The sequence below is a fragment of the Frankliniella occidentalis genome, unplaced genomic scaffold (assembly GCF_000697945.3).
Source record: "Frankliniella occidentalis isolate FOCC.00 unplaced genomic scaffold, Focc_3.1 Scaffold531, whole genome shotgun sequence".
Taxonomy (NCBI): Eukaryota; Metazoa; Arthropoda; class Insecta; order Thysanoptera; family Thripidae; genus Frankliniella; species Frankliniella occidentalis.
Genome location: NW_026267648.1, coordinates 60,104 through 81,890, shown reverse-complemented (window position 1 = coordinate 81,890; position 21,787 = coordinate 60,104). Strand labels below are relative to the sequence as shown.

General features: G+C 43.3%; 2 protein-coding genes across 4 annotated transcripts; one reads left to right on the top strand and one right to left on the bottom strand.

Annotated features, from left to right (window-relative positions):
• Nucleotides 1-3,524: 3,524 nt before the first annotated feature.
• Nucleotides 3,525-6,589, top strand: LOC113206875 (phospholipid phosphatase 1; the record flags this gene model as incomplete). Its single annotated transcript, XM_052275178.1, is given in 4 exon segments — nt 3,525-3,679; nt 4,135-4,485; nt 4,571-4,747; nt 5,134-6,589. Coding segments are annotated over 4 exon segments (959 nt in total), but the record flags the coding sequence as incomplete, so codon positions are not given.
• On the bottom strand, nt 6,463-20,122 carry LOC113206873 (epidermal growth factor receptor substrate 15-like 1). Of its 3 annotated transcripts, none has more exons than XM_026423148.2 (19): nt 19,973-20,122; nt 19,238-19,282; nt 19,061-19,150; nt 18,842-18,985; nt 18,585-18,746; nt 18,391-18,501; nt 17,900-18,306; nt 17,648-17,807; nt 14,986-15,234; nt 14,106-14,168; nt 12,970-13,167; nt 12,693-12,890; nt 12,509-12,596; nt 12,345-12,430; nt 12,198-12,246; nt 12,041-12,105; nt 11,777-11,941; nt 11,547-11,693; nt 6,463-11,227 (listed from the first exon to the last, which is right to left on the bottom strand). In XM_026423148.2, the coding sequence occupies exons 1-19, from the start codon at nt 19,997-19,999 to the stop codon at nt 10,484-10,486; spliced, it is 3,198 nt and encodes a 1,065-aa protein (XP_026278933.1). In that variant the 5' UTR covers nt 20,000-20,122; the 3' UTR covers nt 6,463-10,483. The 3 variants fall into 3 exon arrangements, with proteins under 3 accessions (XP_026278933.1, XP_026278934.1, XP_026278935.1); XM_026423150.2 differs by lacking the exon at nt 6,463-11,227 and adding an exon at nt 11,268-11,311; XM_026423149.2 differs by lacking the exon at nt 14,106-14,168.
• Between the last annotated feature and the right edge of the window lie 1,665 nt (nt 20,123-21,787).

Below are 21,787 nucleotides of genomic sequence, written 5' to 3'. Positions count from 1 at the left end.
GCCCAGACATATGAGTCAGCCGTAGGTCAGCAGTCCTTTTGCTCTCCTGACCGCCACCGGCGTGTTGCCTGGTCTTGGTGGAGTGGTGGAGGCAGGCTAGGCGGAAGGGTAAGATGGTAAGATCAGGAACAGCAGGTGACAGCTTCCTTCGGTCATATTTGAGGCAGTCACTGCAGTGCGTCGCCTCCGTTTCGCTCCGCCGAACTCCTCAAGAGTCGAAGGGGAAATGACTTGGCGACACAGTGTACGAGTCATTTCAACGTATTTCGGTTATTTCGCGGTATTTGGGTTTGGGTGGTATTTCGCGACTATTTCACCATTATTTCGCATTTATTTTGCGGGAGGTGTCAGACTTAATCGCGTGTAATTTTCCCGTTGTCTAGAACATTAAAAAGTGTTGCTCTTTTTTGCTAAATTTCAATGTATGCAACATTACGAAGAATATTTCTTAAAGAAATTTGGCTTTAGTTAACATGCTTTTTTTACGTATAAAATACCCCTTATTATACAGTAACACCTTACTGTTTCGTTCTAGAAATTTTTTAAAAATATTAAATTCATGTATCGTGTAACGAAGTAACGACGTTACCAGTAACGTAACGCGTTACAATTCTCCGAAGGCTGTAACGGTATCGGTAACGCGTTACCGAGGGTAGAGTAACGAGGTAACGGTATCGCGATACATTTTCAAAGTAACGTTAACAACCCTGACACGCGCCCTACAGAAGTGGAGCAAACTAAACTGATCCTCGTTATTCTCGTTTCCGAAACCGCTGGTAAATTGATATCCACAAGCTCAGCCGTTAATTAACACTCCCCTTGTGGACCACTATGTGGTCACGCTCTGTTGGCTTAGCCAACCCCTAATGCTCGTCCGCAAGAAACGCATTCTAATCAGAACGACCGTTGAACCCAAACTGAAGCACTGGAGTTATTGTTTTTTCCCGTGCCCCTTTCTCGAACACGTGTCTGGGGAATGGCTCCTTGACAATCGATGCTCGATAATCTCAAGCGCTTTTCCTGAAGAGTTTCTCTTGAAATAAACTGATAGGGAGGGGGAGGGCGTACCTTTTGCGTCGCGATTTGTGCCCCCTCCGGCGCCCTCGCGGCCAGCGGGAGCAGGGCGGGGAGCGCGGGGAGCGACGCGGCGGCGGCGTGGGGCGGCGCACCGAGAGAAGCGGAAGGGCTGATTGTCAGTCAAATCATCTAAATGCCCCGCGGACCTTGGTTGACATTGACACTGAAGGGGCCGCGGGTGCACACGGCGGACCTGCAGTCCCTCCTCCCCTCCATGGGGGGCGGGACTGACGCTGCGGCTGACGATGCTGGGCACCCAGGAAGGGCGGGGAAGACCATAATCACACCGGGGGGGGGCACAGAGGCGGAAAAGGGAAATATAACGCGCACCGCCAGCGGGCAGGGTAATGCGCCGGTGAATGCGAGTAAACGCCGCCCAGGGTCAGCAGGAGGGGAGGGAGGGGGGCGTGGATTTGTTTAGGTTCGTTATTGTGGGCGCAAAAAGGTCGCCGTGTGCGGTGTGGTGAGCGACCTGCGAGAGTCCCTGACGACCGCCAGCCGCCGCGCCGGTGCATGCTGCAGCTCGCTGCCGGCCGTCTTATTTACCGCGAGCCTCTCTTATCTGATACTCCCTCCAAATATGAATCGCTCTCGTTTTCAAGTCGTCAAAAGATCTTCTTGATTCTCGAGAGATTTTATAAAACACTTGGTTGTGGCACCGTTGTCCCAATGTTTTATTAGACCAAAAAACACCCAGTTCTCAAACATGACCGTGGCCATGATAAAGGGCTGGGCTGGGCAGAGCCGATGATTTGAAAACTCTCATACAGTCGCACCACCACCGCCACGGCCACGCCCGCGAGTGTGGTAGGGTAGGCCTCGGCGTGCGCTGCTCACTGCCAACAAGTAGAGGCATGTGGACCTCTCCCCTACCCTCCCTTGCTGCTGGCGCTGCCCCAAAGTTCTTTGACCACACGTGCAACCGTCCGACTAATAACGCGCCCCTCCTACCAACACCATACCGATCCGGGGGCACGCGCTCTGCCGCGAGTCTGGCTCCTGTACAAAACGTCCCCTACTCGATAAACAACCGCGGTATCGGGTACGTGAGAGCAGCGGCCGCTCCTGCCGGCGCCGCTGTGTCCAGAGTCAGAGTGGTCAGAGTCCACCTGGGGCGGTCATGTCGTGTCGTCCCCCAAAAACACGCCTCGTCATGCTGGTCACTGTCACTGGAGTTGGAGTGTGACTGCGCTGCCCGCCGGCGCCCTGCCCCTCGCCCCTCCAAGGCCGCCCCGCCCCGCCCTGCGCCTGCACGTGCATGTGTACGTGTGTGTGCCGTGAGCCGCACTCTCGTCGCGCCACCGCTGCTGTTTGCCCGCCGATTAGCGCCGCGGCCGCGGAACACGCGACGCCGCGAGGCCTGGTCGGGGTCGGGAGGCGCCGAGGCGGGCGGCGATTGGCTGCCGGCGCGCGCCTTGCATCAGAGCCGGACCAACCGCGGCGCGGCGAGCGGGGCCGAGTGAGGGCCGAAGCAGCCGAATCCACGAGCCGAGCCGGGCCGAGCCTCAACAGCTGACGCGGGGGGCTGACGCCACCACAATACTCCACTTGACACTTGGAGGAGGGAGCGCAGCGCGCGCCAGAGACCGAGCTAGAGAGCAAGCGAGTGCGATGTGCCGAGCCGAGGCGCCGACCTGGCGCGCGTCAGGGAGGACGGACTCCGGGCGCCCGTAGTAGCACGACGACGCAGTGTGCCGGAGGACGCGGAGCAGTGCGGCGGCTCGGCGGACTGGTGACCGCGGCCCCGGAGGGAATGGGACGGCCCGCCACCGAGACCGAGCTCGACGATCATGAGGCACCGCGACAGAGCAGCGACCCGTAAGTTGTCGCCGCCGTCGAGTGTGTCCGGGGTCATATAGGTGTGGACGAGGACGGCCTCTGACACCTGATGAACAAAATCCCTGCTCCTCCTGCCGAGGAAGCAGACCTCTAACCTAGTTCAAAATTGTACAGTGGATTGGAAAGGGGCGCGAGTGTCGCGGTGTAAGTGTCACCACAATGACAAGGGCTGGCCGAATGGTGGCGTCGGTGGGGGTGCACGTCACCTGCCAGTGTGATCTCTCGCCACTCACAATCGCATCTCCAGTGACTCCGGCCAGTTCAAAACAAACAAGGCGGACCCGTCGTCTGCTTTCTAACCTAAGTTTCTGACCCCCGATCGCCATGTCCCCCTTTATGCCTTTAACGTCGCCTTCAGCTCAATCGTCGATCAACTTTGGTGCAAAATAGGAGTTGCTGTTTACCCTTGGCGTGGACGAGGCCCCACCCCTCGATTCCTCATTACAGCCAGTTGTTAAATCGATTTCGTCAGTGACGTGAGAGGGATGAGAATCGCGCGCGCGATTTGAATCGATGCGCGTGCGTGCCCACGAACGCGGCTTGCATGCACCACATAGAGGGCACACGGGATCTAATAATATCGTCGTTTTCCCCTTGCCCATGCACAGTGCTGGGTCTACTGGCCGCTGTGGAGTACGGGTACATGCCATCGCCGCGGACCGGCTTCTACTGCAACGACCCGAAGATCAACTTTAAGTTCAATGGCGACACCGTCACCATCGGGATCCTCCTCTCTGGGAGCTTCATCTTCCCACTGCTTGCGGTAAGGCTTGTCGGGGGGTGAAGAAGATAGTGATTTTGTGTTCGTACAATTCAATCGGTCGAGTAATGTATGTACCCAGTGGGAAAGGGTCAATCAATAAAATGTCAGTGGTGTCAAAAGTGTCCCGTGCTTTTCATCACATTTTCACGAGGGTGCGTCAAACTGGAGCACCTCCGATTCACCACTGTCCTTTTGGGGATGAATCCAGGTGTCTCGTTTGCGAAGTACCCTCGTAGTAGAATTATTATTGTACCCCACTGCGATGTCTACGTTTTGCGGTGACCTATCTGTTGTTTCCCTTCACATACGAGTAGGACTGTGGAAACTCACGAAAATAAAGAATTGTTTTGAGAATGATCTTCTAACAGCAAATGCAAACACGCCTGTCCAGTGTGCTCGCGGCGTTAGAGACTTCCGAAGGCCGACGCCTTAACGATTGCTTTTCGCGCCTCCAGCTGTGGTTCGTGGAGGCCGGGCTGACGCACACGCACCGCGGCGGCGGGCTGTGGCGCTCGCTGCGCGCGGCTGTGCGCCCCGCCGCCCGATGGTACCGCGAGTTCCTCCTGGGGCTGGGCGTCGTCATGTTCGTGACGGACGCCATGAAGCTCCTCGTCTCCGAGCCGCGGCCCCACTTCCTCGACACGTGCCGGCCGGACGCGGCGCTCAACTGCTCCTCGCCCAGTCAGTGGATCGACGACTTCGCGTGCACCAACCAGAGGGACAGCAAGTGGGCCGTGAGGGACTCGATGAGGTCCTTCCCGTCCGGCCACACCTCCATCTCGGTGTTCACCGCGCTCTACGTCATGGTGAGTCGGCCGCCCCGGTGCCTCGGATGCGCACCTGACCGTCTCCAGGGGGCTCACGAGGTCACGGTCCTGTCTCGTGCCGCAGATCTACCTCCGCCGGCGGATGATGCCCGACGTGACGCTGCTGCTGGTGCCGTGGCTGCAGGGGCTGTTCCTGCTGTGGGCGCTCGTCTGCTCGCTGACCCGCATCACCGACCACCGACACCACTGGTGGGACGTCATGGCGGGCTCGGTGGTCGGAGTGGTCAGCGCCTTTTACACCGTGAGTATGCTCTCCTTTGACGCATGGCGGGGCCCGGTGGGGCTTGGCGGGATTGCCTACCACGCCCCGTTAGCGCCTGGTGGGGCCGGGTAGTCGGCTGCTGGGCGGGATTGCCTACCACGCCCCGTTAGCGCCTGGTGGGGCCGGGTAGACCGCCCCGCCGTACTTGGCTGCTGGGCGGGATTGCCTACCACGCCCCGTTAGCGCCTGGTGGGGCCGGGTAGGCCGTTCCGCTGCACGCAGCTGCTGGGCGGGATTGCCTACCACGCCCCGTTGCCTGGCCGGGCCGGGTGGGCCGCCCCCTGCACACGGTTGCTTGTCGGGATTGCCTACCTCGCTGCCCCCCCACTCTTCACTGACGCTGTTGGCGCCCGCCTGCCCCACAGGTCCGCATGTTCTGCGAGGACTTCTGTCCCCGGCACGAGGACGACGGCGACGACTCCCTGAGCTCGAGCCCCGGCGTGGGGCGAGGTGACGCCAAGGGGCTGCCCACCCGGCCGCTGCTCAACGGCCACGTGCACGCCAAGGACTGCACGTGCCCCTGCGGCCCCGACCTGGACGCGGTGCCCGCCAGGAGACTGCTGTCCTCGTCCTCGTCCTGCGCCAGCTCGCTGACCGCCGCCGAGGAGCGCGAACTGCGCGAGGTGTCCACCACGTCGTGAACGTCGCTGGCGTCACTACGTCCTCCCCAGGGGACGTCGACTGGATTCCCGCCCCACAGACAGTCATGTGAAATCTGAAGGTCCTGCCCCTGAAAGCAGTTACAGAGATCATAACGTGGGGTGAAAGGGAAAGGGCAGTGCCACTGGCGAGCCCAGGACCATGCGTGTAAACCATGGTGTAACTTATGGATGTTTTAATTCATCATAGAAAGACTGCCCAGGTGGCCCAGGTCTGGTTCCGTCAGAAAGGTGGGTACCTGGGTACCTATGGATCTTTTGTGTATTTTTGTACCGAAAGTGTATTTTTATTTCATACTCGGAAAACGGAGCAGACGTTACTGCTGCCTTACTGCTCCTGATTACTTAGACCGAGGATGTGATACTATGTAGAACTTAGAAATTTGTGGTTGTGAATGAATGCGATCCACATTTGCAACTGGTATTATTGGCAACATTTTGTCAGCAATTCTGTTATTGTTCATGAATGTACATTTAACTTAACAACTAGTACAGGCGTCGGAGGAACTCCTATTGTCAGCTGTGTCAGCTACTGCTTTGCTAAAGAACATATTAGTTCTTTTCTGCAACAATTAGTTCTTAGTTCTGCACTGGTTGAGAGACTGAGTATTTATTTCAAATGAATGACATGTTCTATGATTTTGTTGTGTGGATTAGATTGAACAATGCGGAACTGAAAGGATCTGTCTCTAGTCACAGATGCTCATGGCTTATTGAATTTGTTCATAGAGGAAATTTGTTTTGGCGGTTGGCTTACCTCCACAAGAAAGCTGGTGTGAACAAGTACCTTTAACTTATGCCTAGATGTAGTTGTTTTAAAACTTCAGTATTAAGTAAGAAAAGGTACCTAATCCATCCTTGATATGCACAAATGAATTCGTTTCATACATTTCATTTTTTAAAGTCCACATCCAACGATCCAGGCTATCAGACTGTAAATTATTCTTTTCCTAAATTTCAGGGACAGAGAACTTGAAGGATAATCTGGGAAAGCAGGGTATATTTTAGTTCAATTGACAAATGAAGATGCGTATATAATGGTGAATTACCAACTATTTATTTACAAGTCAGCACAGTTACTTTTCCTGTCTCACTTGAGGAGAAAATAACAATGGAACACTTATTTTTCAATAAATGAATGATGAAATTTCAAGAAAATGGATATTTTTGACTCAATTATTTTATCCAAATACTTCACAAAAGCATGCTTGATCATTATATATTTATATATACACAATAACAGCAACAACTTAATAATTAAATCTTACTTACAGTTCGTATTTATACATAGACACACATACAACATATTAATACTCTACATAACAGTTCTACTTCGGTCAATTCCAAAAAAAATATATATACTAATAAGTAAAGGAACAGGGAGACAGCACACCAGCTTCACACACATTAGTTTCTTCAATTTAAAATGCGAGCTTGTTTTTTGTGTTTTTTTAGAGCAGTTGCAATGCAACATGCTAGTTTCTACAACCAATTTGAGTTATAAAGGCCACAAAACTTTGAATCAACAATAACTTGGCAAGAAAATGTACAACTGCAGAGGCAAATTGCAAAAGAAAAATATATTGCACTTACTTCAAAACTACAACCTGCCACCTAATTAGGACATAACATCAGTTTTTGGTACATTTGTGAATGAGTAGCTAAATTTTGTTTTAAAAATAAATAACATGAAGAGGCATTAGTTACTAGTTGACTCTGTGACCGAAATAGCTGGGATTTCTCAAAATCAGATTACTAGTACAAAATTAAAAGGAAATATATCCATTAAATTGGATATAAAACAGCAGAAGGCAGTAATTGGAATGTTAAAATTTGTCTAATACTTACAGAAACATTTCTTAAAGATAATAAAAAGAAGGGCAACAATATCACAACTGAGGAACATCTATGCGATGAACACTCAATTCCAACATATGACAAAATGGAAGTGCAGGAAATTTGCACTTTTTAGCCACTGAGACATTCAAACAGATCTCATGTCACATGGTGAGAGGCTACAAACAAACCTATCAGAATGATATGATTAATTAATATGATACATAGCATACTCTTATGGCAAAATTTGACTATAACAGCCAAGAAGTTAACTAACAACCAAAATTTAACAATGCTAGTCCTATTTCACAGGTTAGAAAACTCCTTGGCTGCAATAATCAGAAATAATGTGAATAATAATAATAATACACTTACTATAAACGTGGTGTTTCAAGCTTCAATTTAAAAGAATTAAATGTATTCCTTTTGGTTTCAAATTACATGAAAATTTTGAATACACATCCTTAACCTTGCTTTCCCTTACCACAAACTAGATTACCATTTTTTTCTTTCAAAGCTGCTATGTCTGGTGTAAGCCCAACTTCATTCTACAACTTACATCTAAAAAAATGACCATGCCATCATTCATCATGTCCCTGCCACTCAATCAAAAATTTCTAAAAGCTGGAACACTCACAATCGTGCAAATAACTTTTCATTACAATGGAACCCTGCAAAACTAACAAGGCTATTATATGACCATAACAAGAATAATTGTTCTATTCGGGCCCACTAGATGGTATTGACAGTTAATCACACCTAAGCATAGCTGGGGTGCTAGTCCGAATGCTCATCTTAAATTGAAGAATCGTAACCAACTGTGTTCAATGATTATATTTCCAAGCAATTGCTACTAGAAAAACAAAACATTTCTGCATATGCCATTTTCTCTTTTATCTATGATTTTGTAAATACCAAGCAGTACGAAAGAGCACAACAAGAAAATGCTTGCAAACTTTGATCACCCTTTCAACAGCAAGTATGCAAATGCAAAGTTATGAATGCATGCAGCAGTTTTTTTTGAAGCTCACTCATCATCATGAGATGAAATACAAAATACTCATGGCACTACATTTTCCTTGACTTACCTAACAAAGAATAGAAATTAGGAAGCAAATATCTTAAACAGAGAAATGCAGTTAATAGCACTTCACAATCTTTGCTGTAATGTTCATTATTGCACAAATTGAGAGAACACCTTAAAGGTGTATATATACTAAATTTTATAACAAAGATGATCAAAAGAAAAGACACTTGACTTTGACAGTTTTCTCCCTTTCATAATTTAGCTACCTTGCTGTGATATGATAAAGATTGATGTAAATCTTCAACACAACATTAAATAACATTTTAGTCTGCTTCCGAAGAATAGTAATAGGGAAGGAACAGTTTACTCAATAAATGGTTAATGCGGTAGACACTGAACCTTCCCCTATGTCTTTACACATTTTCTTAAGTTACAATTAGGTTTATATGAGCCAAAATAAATGTTGCTTAACAGAGACATTCTAGGAGAGAAACTACAGTATTGTCAGGTAAGAACAATGGTCTTTCTTATCGTTGACTTGACTTCAAAATATTTCACTGACCAAGACACTTTCATACAGGATGTGTTAAAATCACAGATCCTAAATAACAGTATGGGCACTCACAGTTGAAGAGCGACTAGATTCATGTCACCTGTCACATAAGATACAATAATGTTACAGGAAAAGTGCACCAAAATCGAATTTCAGCCAATGAGATCAACACATCCTCAACAATTCTCAAAACTGCGAACTGCCTCATACACAAGCTGTGGAACGCCTAATGTAAGCCCAATATAGAAGGGAAGTGAAAATCAAATGAAAAAACTTATGGCTAAAACACAAATAAAAATTGATGGAAGTGTACATTGAGCGCCAATGAATACAACGACAGGAACTAGAACTGTAATCCTTTATATTTGAGCAAAAGAGGCTACTAAATAAGAAATTTATGATATTGCTTTAATTAAATTAGTATAAAGATACAATTTTCATTTTTGCCTTGGGGAGGGTATGGTTTTAATCGTTGAATCATTGCCCTGACATGGGCGAATTGACCACATACAGATGATATACAAGCTCTTGCTGTATGCTGGTTCTTACAAGCAGCCGAAGGAAATTTTTTGAAAAAGAAATTAAAAAGGAATTTTGATAATCAATATCCATTAAGAACAAATTTTAATGAGAAGATCATATCAGTCAATAATGCACACCTATTTTAATGTTGCTTTTCATTTTGCCTAAAGTCAGTCACTAGTAAGACTTGCTAAAAAGGAGACAAACTGAAAATTTCAAAGGACAACAAAATTGCAAATAGAAAGCCCCGGAAGCATAAAATATACTGTTAACTTGTTACTCAGCCAAACAACTAAAAATATTGGCACCAAACCACAAAATAAAATCACAAATGACTGTGTTTTCTGACAAAATAGTAATGATTTGAAAGGACTACGAGGAGCTGAGTGAATAAAAATAAGATTTAGATTAAAGCACTTTTAAAAGAACAATCGACTTAAAATCACAAAAATAATAATAATAATTAAAACTTACTCTGCCATTGATCACAGCACAAATTTCAATACGAGTACTGATAAAAAGTTTGTGCTGGAGGCCAGAGCTATCAAAGTTGGATGAACAGGTAGCAGACTTGGAAACAAAAACTGAGCTTCAACTATACTGAAAAATAATTATATAACTGTATTGGTAACATGAAGCAAGCGCTTATGGATGATACAGAACTTCACCGGTCAGTATGCTCTACATGAACATTTTTTCTTAATCTCATTCCAAAGCACTATAATTCGCTATCAAAATTTATTGACTTTACAATATATATGATTTGGGCTACTAAAAGGGAAAATAAAATTGTGCCCACACAAGACTTAAGCATTATGCCATAGTCTCCACTTCCTACTGTCAGTTTGAATTCAGTCAGGTATGTCGTGGTCACAATAAGATATTGCCCAACAACTCTGTTGATAAAACTGTGAGGGTATATTCGGCATACCAATAGAAGATATCAGTCAAATTAAGAGAACTGTTTGCACATACCCAATATGAGCACAATGGACACAACTTCAACAAATGGGAACAGTTCAAAAGTTCTAAACTGCACCAGGTGGTAGACATCAAAGCCAGAACCAGGACTTTTTGACTAGTTTCTTTTTTTCGATATTCTTGGAGAGCTTTATATCCTATTTTCCTGAATCTAACCTACTGAGTGCTAGCGCTAGAGCTAGATCAGCATTTTCTTGTTCTTGGCGGCTGCGTCTTTCTTCCTCCATGCGCATACTCTCAGCAGCTGCCCATGATAATTGTTGATCCTCAAATGCTGCTGCAGTAGCAGGAGCCACTGATGGATCTGACCCATTCTGAGATGCATTCTTCCGGAAGAATTTACCAGAGAGAAATGAAGGTTCTTTATCCTTTGACTTTGTATGTTGATGGTTGTCCTTATTCCAAAAATGTTTCTTCTCTTTACTGCTTGTCTTTTCAGTAAAACTTCTTGAATGAATATCAGGTTTGGAAGATTTCATATTGTTGTTTGACAAATCATCCACATTTTTGTTCATCTGTTTCTTATTGTTCTGGAACGAATCTCCAAAATCGTCTCCAAACAAAGGTTCTTCTCTCATTGGCTGAGAAATTTTACCTGATGTTACGGGAGAAGAGGCAAATCCAAATGGATCAACTGAACCAGATTTGTTTGCTGGTGAAGACCCTACATTACCATTGGCATCCTCATCAAAAGGATCAACAATATTGAATGGATCTTCGTAACGATAGTTTCTGAATGGATCCTCAGTGAACTCAAAAGCTGCATATCTGTGAGTAGACTCGGAAGCTGAGGTAGAGGTGACAGAGCCTGGGGAAGGTGCTGTGCGTGATGGTGTTGACACCCGAGACAAATCGGAGCTTGAGTCTAGAGTGTCAGAAAACTGAGGAGTGGGAGGGAAGGGAAAAAAATAAAATAAAAAATAAACCAAATGATGATTTAAGTCTTCAAATAAACTCAAAATTCACTGGAAAAGTAAAAGCAAAAGGAAAAAAAAAAGAAAAGCAGAAAAGGAGAGGGTTAAAGGGGAGAGATAGAAGAGCGTTAGTATCAAAAGACCAACCATCCACCCAATAAAACAAACTTATTAACATGTTGAGTGAAACATAACCACTTATTGACCGCACCTTTTGTTAAAGTATAGGAGTAAATAATCTTTAATACTCAACGTGTTAATAAGAAGCACATAAAATAAAATTTACCTTGCTATCAAAATTTGCAAAATCTGCAAATCCTCCACCAGCTGAGCTACCAGTGAACGGATCAGCTCCAAATCCATCATCGGCAATGTTTCTCGGATCAGGACTTGGGCTAGGTGCTGTTGAAGGTTGAGCAGGACGAGGGGGGCCCTAAAAGAAGCCAATTATGTCAATGCACTGCTACAATAGCACAGAACAAGGTGAAAGGTGAAAGGCAGAGATCAACAACAAACCATAGCTGGTCGAGGTGGTGCCGGGCGCGGTGGTGGCTGTTTGCTTTTCTTTGGAGGTAGAGCAGGACTGGGGCTCTCAGGACGAGGTGGTGGTCCCCCTGCACTGGCAGCAGTGGGAGCATGCAAGATGGCAAAGGGGTCGCATCCAAAAGCATCCTTACCAGGCTGAAAGAATTATTTTTTCATTAATATGCAATAAAAAAACAACAACAAAAAACAAGTTGTTTTCAATGTTTAAATGCATAGTCATCAGATTTAGCTTACATCTGCAGGTGACTTGGCACCAGCTCGATCACCAAATGGATCAGTTCCAAACGGATCACTTTTACCTAGATAGAGAAACAAATTATTGTTAGCAAAATTTGTTAAATGCAGCTGGAACAATTGAGCTAAGACAGTATAAGGTAAGTTTATTCTGTACCTGTATTAGATGACCCAAACGCATTGAAAGGATCCGATGAAAACCCATCCTGTAACAAAAGAACAAACATAAAGAGATGATACCTTTGTTTGAAAAAAACTTTGTGTTAAATCAGATACATAGTTAAAAATATTTGGAAAAACTTGCCTTCGCTCCAAATGCTGACCCTCCAAAGGGATCACTAGATCCACCAAATGGATCATTTAGTGCTTTGGTAGGTCTGAAGGATGGATCTGAAAGATATTTGTTTTTCTTAGAAACATTGTTATCTTAAAACCTAATGTAAAAAATTTGGAAACAAAAGTGCTCACCATCGTCAAATAAGCTCTTCTTTTCCTTCTTGCTATCAACCGGACCATTGTGCTTACTGAAAGGATCCTTTCCGTTTGTCATACCCTCCTTTAATAACATTAGATAAGAAAAATAATTTGCATTAAACAACAAAATTTAAACTGCTAGTATTTTTTTATTTTTATAGGGAATAAGAGAACTTACAGGATTATCTGATGTAGGACTTGAACCATTAACCATGATTAGCTTCTTGATGTCTGGGTTTCTGAATTCAGGCTCAATACTCAGTGACCAGTCGGGTACTCCAGATGCATCACTTGTGTTGATTGCAGTATCATACAGACTGATAGCATCTGACATTTGATGATGTTGCTCTTGCAATAAAGTGATCTTTGCTTTGGCCTTAATAGTGGATAAGATAAACTAAATGTTAGCAAACAAGGATTATTATCAGTCCCGCAATTTACCATCAGATATTTACCTGACTAATGTGAAGCTGTGAATCTTGAAGACCTTTGGAGAGACTTTCTAATTTTTGTTTGAATTGTTCTTGCTGCTGGGCAAGGCGTGCTTCTTCTTGTTTCAAATTCTCAAGCTCTTGCTTCTTACTTGTCAGTTCTTCTTCTTGGGCCTTCAAAACCACTTCTTGCTCATCTGCCTGCATTCTCAGCTTGTCCACCTAACACAATGAAAAAATTGTAAATGAGTCATAAGATTTGAATGAAATTCAACCTTAATTAATAGATACACAGTAAATGAAAAAGGTAATAAGAAATACATATGCATAAAACAAACAAAATTCAGCAATACAATAGAATTATATTTGGTACAAAACTGTCTGCAAGGAGTAGTGGTGAAATACATGGTACAAAACTCCTTATTGCAATACCATTACACTATCACCACCACCACCTTCACCACCACCACCACCATCACCATTCACATCCCTACTGTCCATAATTGTTATGCAGACAACACATGAGTTATGCATATTACAGTTAAGGCCAAAAACCCCAAAACAATTGTAGAACTAACCATGCCATACCATGCACAAAATATTCTACAAATGTAACCCATGACAACTCACCCTAATTTGCAGTGAAAACATACCTAAATGATGATGTCTGTATGGTCCAAATGATGAAAAATTAAACCACAACTAATATAAAGTAATGTTTCTAAGATCAAAGTATAAATCTGAACTACCTAAATATTGCAAAAATGAAAAGGCCAAAAGTAAAAGGTGACGACACAAACCAGAAACGGAAGAAAGCTGATTGTTGGGATGGTTAGAAAAATTTCACAGCTACCACTATCATACTTTGGGCATGCTGAGCAAAATCCCACTATCCCATAAATTGTAAAGAACAAATGTAGAAAAAAAGGTAAAAAAAGGGGGGGGGGGATAAAGATTTGTGGTGAGAAAGGAAGGAAGACAGAAAGAGAGAATGAGAGTGAGGAAATCCATGATACATTTTCCTAAACCACTCAAATAAGTGTGAAACATTTTTAGATAAAAAGGTAATGTAATTTACCAGAACCAAACAACTCCCATTGATGGCAATCCACATAGCAATTTAAACTAAATCATCATTCTAACTTATCAGAAATATTTACCTTCATAGTCTCTTCCTCCAGCTCTTCCACTTTCTCTATTATCTCTTTCTCTATAGCCTCAGTCTACCAAAAAAGAAATTAAAGAAAAATAAAATAAAAATTCAAACTTATAAAAGCAAAATGGGTAAAAAAAATAGTCGGCATGCAATTGTGCAGGAACATCTTATAAAAGTGCTGTAAAAAAAAGACAAAAATGTACTGAATAAGTTTGTCTAAAGCCCTCGCTACCCAAGCAAATTATATTTTCAACTTTTAACAGATTACGAGTGATTGAGGGTCAATGGAACATTGACAAATTTAAAGTAAATCATCTCCAAGTTAAGCTTCCAAAACACATGTAGGGAAAAATGAATGAGGTTTACCCATGAATCAGAGCCCTCTCACAAAACATTCAACATTCCATGCAAGAATAGTTGCTGGAACACCAGACTGCATTATAATTGTGGAAAGAAGAGGACAACCATGGCAACTAACACAAAAATATAGCAGCTATAAGAATATCCCCACAGAAATAAAAACAATACCACAAGAGTTGGATTGAAAATTAAATAAATTCACTAAAAAAAAGTAGGTAAAGTTTTGTTTTTGTAAGATTCCCAAACATGCAATTTTAATGTGGAAACTTATCATTGCATTAGTATTATTATTTTATTAGATTGTGTGTGCTGTAAGCAAATCATGCATAGGGTCTGTAATGTCAATACCAGGAAACAAAAAAGCCTGCAGACAATAGTACAACAATCCTTTAGAGCAACGCGTAAATACACTAGGCATGTACAATTATACTCTCATGACAATTATAATGGTTTTGCATAAAATGTTTCAAATAAAAATAAGAAAAAAATAATTTAACACAGTCAAGCAGGTTATTATTACATACCTGAGCCTTCAAGTCATTTAGCCGCTTAGAGGCCTCTCCTTTTTGGTTTTCCAATTGACGTAAAGTGGCTGATAATGTATCAAGCTCACTCTGTAAGCTTTTCACCTCTCCACTTTTATAAGCTATATCTGCCTCTTTCTGAGCAATTTCATTCTCTAACAATCTTTTTTCTCTTGACAGCTCTTCAATGTCTCGTGATATCATATCCAACTCCGGGTTAGAGTATGGAGTTGCTGCTGGTACAGCCTCCTAGAAAAGAATGAAATAACTGATACAAGAACAATGTTGTAGGACAACAATAATCAAATCCAACCACAATTTGCCTAGCAACGGGCAAATAGTGTAATATAAAATGTTCCGCAATATGATTTTAATGTATGTAGCAATAGCTGCTGCTTCACCATTAAATAAGATTTCTCATTTCAAGCAAAATATTAGACCCTCAAGTGAAACAGAAGTTACCAGTAATTTTGGAATATATGTTGAAAGAAACATGTATGAAGACTTTGAAAGTAGCAATAACCCGTCATTACATAGGAACAAAATTGAAGAAGATGAATATAAAAATTTGACTAGAAAGTGGAGTAGATTGACTAATGAAAGTGAAACCAGTCATCTTGTTGCTTCCTTACCAGATGTCTGGCTCCAACCAGCCAAATTGTATAATTCTACATCTAACTTCAGTTTTCTTAACAATGACCAACTGGTAAAAATTATAGGCCTTATTCAAAAGCATGAAAATCAAAACATGTACCAAGGTGAAGGAAAATTGAAGAGTAAACAAATGCCAATGAGTAGACTGGTAGCAGGAAATTTGATAACAAAAATTTCTGGACTTCAAGAAAAGCTAAAGAATATTAAAAATGTGGTACATGGACCAAATAAAAATGCAACAGCAAGTACAGAAAATGATGATGGCTATTATCCAGGCGGAAACAAGACAGCCAGAAGTAACTTGTTTCAAGAATGGGAAACCTATTATCAATGTCTGCAGGAGAATGTCAACTCCACACCAAAAGCACACTATGTTTTTCCCGGTGAAACAATCAAGTAAGAAAAAATGATTTAAAAAAAAAAATGTATACTGAGCAACGAGAGGACTTAAAGGGATAGTCTACTTTTCAGATTTAACTGCATAACTTGTTTGCGGCCCGGCAGCCAAACAAGAATTACATGGAAGATGGCAACAAATAGAACTAAAAACATGGAGGAAGGAGTTGACAATTCAGGAAAGACAAGCGCCTTTCATGGGAATAAACGAATAGTAGTTAGAGATGGGGGTTTGTCACTTCATATATATGCGATTGATGAAAGGGATGCAGGAAACTACTCTTGTCAACAATTCAAGACACTGCTTACTGTTCATTTACTGCAAGTAGCAGGATTCGCAGAAAATATAACTAAAGTATGTTTAGAAAGATATACCTTGGCTTTGTCAACATCAGAAATCATTTCACAATTTGTTTCCGGCAGGTGTGGCCACCTGCTATTAAAGGAAAGCCGCATTCTACACCTGACATAAGTTTGCCAAATTTTGGATTCACTGTATTTACAAATTGGAGAAACTGGACAAATTGTTCACGCTGTGGCAGAGTAGGAAAACGTTTTCGGATTGGGGTGTGTACAGTGAGAGCAGCCATCAACACAACTAATGGTCTGAAAATATCTATAAAAGATGGTGGTGCCTTTCCACAAATTTCCACAATTAAATTTATTACTTTTGCAGCACCGAAAGTATTGACCCTCTTTAATGAGGGAATACCATGTCGTTCAGGGCTATTACCAAAATTTGTGAGGGAACATCCCAATGTAGTGTCAAGAAGAAGTGAAATAATGGAAGCATTTTGTAAGGTAAAGTACGGTAAAGTAAGGTAAGAAATACTGAGTATGTTAAGCAGGTCAAAAGCAATTTAACCAGAAAAATTATTTTAAGGAAACTTGTCCTCAAATTGGAAAATTTGTGATTCATAATGAAAAGGGGGAAATTGTTGAAGAAGCAGATAATGCCAAGGGAGTGTACTCAACTTTTCAAAAATTACCAAAACTTCCTCCACTTGTGCAAAGAAAAATTATGTTCTTGAAGCAATGGGATACTGCACACATACAATGCCCGGGGTAATTATTATTTATCACAAAGTTAGATTTCAATTCCAAACTCGATAACAAATTTCTTTCTCAGGAGTCTCCTTATTGATGTGCCAACACGTTGGTTTATGAATGAGCAACCAATTTATGCAAAAGGAGACAGAATATATGTCACACCATCACATATCTTGGTAGTTGAAGATCTAGGGCTTGCTGATTCCAATTTGTACAGGTACTCAAGTAAAATAGAGTCAAACATTTGAAAAAGAAAAAAAAGAAAAAAAAAAGAAAAAGAAATGTCCATTTTCAATGAAGAGAAATAATTAATTAGATGAGACTTTGAGCATAATACAACTTGGATTTTACAGCTGCTGGCAAGGTAGTAAACTGGTTGGAACGGTTCGTCTTTCAGTATCACAGCCAATACGACTATCATTTGGTCAACAAATAAGTTCCATTAGCATGGTTTTAATTCTATTAACTATTATTATCATATTTGGGAGAGCTTTTTGTAATTCTTTAAAACCAATTAATCAATAATAATAATCATTTTAAAAAAATAAAAAGAAGTACTTACTGTTATGACGTCTTTTCCAGACCTTATGCTAGGAGGCACCATTTCAGGGGTAAGAGCCGCTGGAGGATCTATACCCTTTAGTTTCCTAGTAATGAGCCACATGGCTAAAGCAAACTGCTCTAAATTGAGTTTTCCAGTTTGATGACTGTCACACAAGCCCCTAGAAGAAAATGACAAAATTTGTAGACAAACCAGAATTAAATTCTAATTATACCTCAAAAGAAAAGGAATTGAAAAAAACTGTACACCAACCAGATATTTGCCAGAACATCTTGAGGCACCCCAGATTGAAGAAAAACATCCTTGATCTCAGCACCAGACACATATCCATCCTTGTCTATGTCCGTCTTGTGGAAAAGAATGCTGTATTTCGATCGTTCCTCAGCAGTCACAACCCACGGCACGGGGGAGGGAGCAGCTGGCATTGCTGGTGGGGCACCGACCATATGCGCAGGGGCTGGTGCGGGTGCAGGAGCGGGAGCAGGGGGTACAGGTGGAGGAGCATGGTGTGCAAGAGCAACAGCAGCTGCTGCAGGTGCTGGTGGTACAGGTGGAGCTGCAACACCTGCTGGTTTTCTCTTGCCTGGAGGAAGAAGCTCTGGAGGCAGCACGTTAGGAATGCTGTGTTTCTCCAGGGCTTTATAAACCAAATGCATTGCCTAGAAAAACAGAAAATTTTCCAGCATAAACACAGCATCTAAAAGAAGGCAATAAAAAATTAAGTGCAATATAGCAAGACTCACAACAACAAACTCATGGCGGTCTAACATTCCATCCTTGTCCATGTCTGCAAGATCCCATATTTTACCCAGTGTGTCCAAGGGTAACTTTGATTCCATTAGTACACCTTTGACCTAATTGAAAGAAATAATGAAAAGAGAATAAAATAAAGAGAAAGATAGGCTGTGCTAGCAGATCGGTAGATTGAAAAACTAACTTTATTCCCCAGTATTTTTCCACCAACAGGTCCTAGGGATTCAAAAAGTTGTTCATATTTCATCCTCTCTGGATCTTTCATGGCCCAATCACCAGGTGCAATGGTAACAGGTGGAACTGGTGGTGGAACATTGTTAGTCACTGGTTTTATCTTTAGGTCACCCTGGAAAAAATGAAGAATAGTTTAAAAAGAGTAAATCAACTTCGTCCTTAAGATTTATATTTTACATAATTTATATCAAAATATAAATTACTTACCATCTTGGGTGGGGGTAGGTCATAAACTATATTGTCCATGGTAGTAGGGCGTCCTGCTTGTGCTATAGATACTAATTTTAATGCCACAAAAAAGCCTTGTTTGTTTAGGTAGCCTTTTCCTGTTGGATCTGACAGATCCCATATCTGTTTGAATTTAAAGTTATAGGTCAACATATATGACTCACTCCAACTTAAATGACAAACTCAGATATTACTTACTTTACTGAGTATTATGTCAGAAAGACCAGACTTTTTAAGGAAACCTGCAGCTTCTCCAGGGGCTATAGAACCAGTGTTGTTGGGATCAACCTAGACCAAATGCATCATGTCAAACAAATTCTCAAGTTCAACAAGAAACAGTAAAAAGTGTTACAGGTAGATACCACAGATACTTACAATTCGATAATAAGCTTCATACATGCCATACTGACTCCCAGCCACCTTCAAAAACAGAGAGAAAACAGTGATTCAGTGGGTGCACCAAAAAGTGACAGGTAGCTGACAGGGTGTGAACCTAACCTATACAGAATGTTTTACAAGTAGTAAAGGGTTAAGAAACGCGTCAAATAGCTCACATTTGACTGTAATTTCACAGGATGGGACTTTCGTTTACAACACTCTAAGCAAATTTAAGTCGTGGTTCGACACAAAGTGGGTATTGAATGAAATGTCATTGCAAGAAAATAATAACGCCCATGTAAGTTCAAAGAGGACAAACAAATAGCATCGGAAGTCCCACGACGAAACACACACAGTAAAGAAGATAGATTAAAAATTGAGGTGCAGACAAGGCTTAACTGTTATTCTTAAGACATTAACGAGGGTGTAACACAAAATAATCGAACGTAAAATACTACAAAATCACTTATACTGACACCTCACTTGACCTTAAATTCTTGCTTTAGGAGTCCTATACATACAACTGTGTGGACAAATTATGAGTAATAAACGTAATAAGAATATGTCAATGACTTTAATAAGCAGCTAGAGGATTTGTCACAAACAAAATATCTACTGATATAGGAAATAAGAGGTTGCATGGTGACCCATAGCCTCTGCGGTGGCAAGCGTTTTAAAGTACCCAGAAGAGTAAGGGTGATTAAAAACAACCCCAAAATAATGAAAAAATACCTGCGTCGGCGACGGCAAAGCGGCCATGTTCACGAGTATTCATGAAATAACTTTATTGGACTTAAGACAAAATTTCCGCCATTCGGGTAACCAATCAATAAAACGTCATTTTCAGAGCCTTCTATTTAGATTTTCTCCAGGGGTGGAAACCAAATGGTTGACAAAAAGAACTGCAGATGGCGCTAGACAGAGCGCGTATTTTAAAGAGCGCCGCCAAACAGCCCAGCCAGAGGGGATCGAAAAAAATTCGTTTCAATGCAGGACAACAATCGTGAACGCTTTAGAAATATAACATAGCATGAACATCTTAAGTAGAGCATAAGCGACAGAAAACAGACAGGTGGAACGTTCCACGGGCCGCCCCTTATATGATAGCGCCTGCCACGACCTGGGTAGGCCAGCCCGGCACGCAGCTGTGTGAAGCCGCCGGCCCACCCAGAGCGCCCAGCGTGCGGGAACTTCAGAAATAGGAGAACGTTTGACACCCGAATTTTCACTAGCGCCAACTCGCGTGGACTCGCGAAATGTTCATTGTGGGGGCGATTCTATCGATGAATGAAAAATTTCCCGATTCTGCCATCCCACTTTAGAATATCGAGAAACGTAGACTGCTAACCGATCAAGGCTTGGCGGCACGCGCGGTCTGCTCACGTCGCAATATCATCGTCCACCTAATGCGGAAACTCAAAACATGGAGCATCAACAAGGCTAACTCTGCCAGACATTGCGTCAGAATAGGACCGTCAAAGAAGAGGCCCGCAGAGCTATATCTAACTTCTATCCACAATTAGGATACCATCCCATCGACTTGGCTGGCGGAGGGTACTTAATTCTGTCACACATTATCGACTGATCAGTAAGTCCGGTGTGAGGGTGAATCATAATGTACTACCGCAACGTTTTCTGATTTTAAGCTAACATTTTTATGAACTATTCTTTCAGGCCCAGACGTTTTCTTGACAAACAGTGATATTGTGCCAGAGTTCAACAGATATGAGAAAACGTATGCAATGCTTGTTCGCTGTTACGGGTGCGTGCCTACGCCACAGAGAACGTGGTGGTAAAAGTGCCACCCTGCCTGTGCAAGGAAAATAGCGTTGTCTTAATTTTAAGCATAAAATGTAACAGCTGACTACAGCAAAAGACTTTTCATTAAAAGCAAAATATTTCTGGGAGTGTAGGTATGTTCTTCACTCCTCATTCTGATTGCCGAATGCAGATACAGAGGAAACGGGAGGGCGCGCGGTGTATCAGGTCAGACGAATTGGCGACCTCTCGCAATGCGCGGGGAGCTGCGTTTCGCTCGTCCTGGAATAAAGTTTGGTCCTGGGCGGGGTTGGACGGGGCTGGGCGGGGCTGGGCGGAGCTGTACGAAAGCTCAGGGGCGGGGCCAGCAGCAGAGCCATCACGCGATGCGTCCGCCGAGGCCTCCGACCGGACCCATACCATGAGAGTGAGCGAGAGGGAAGACCGGGGCCCCCGCCGCCCCTGAGGGGGGAGGAGAGGGGTTGGAGGGGCGGCGGGGACGGCCGATCATTTCGGAGAACGCGAGGTGAAGGGCCGTTTGGCAGGGCACTGCACTCGGTGCACTCCCGCAGGACAACAGCCTCCCGGAGCACGCTCCTGTGGGTGCACTAACGGGACCGGCCTCGAGGACCGACACCGCCTTCTCCTCCACGAACACAAACATGTAAATCCTACTCAGCTCGCACTGCTGGGCCGCGGGGGTCCTAAATCTTAAGCCACCTATCACTATCGCGCACGAAGTAAGGGATCGTCCAGTTTCGTTCGTCACATTTCTGGAGGTCAGCGCCT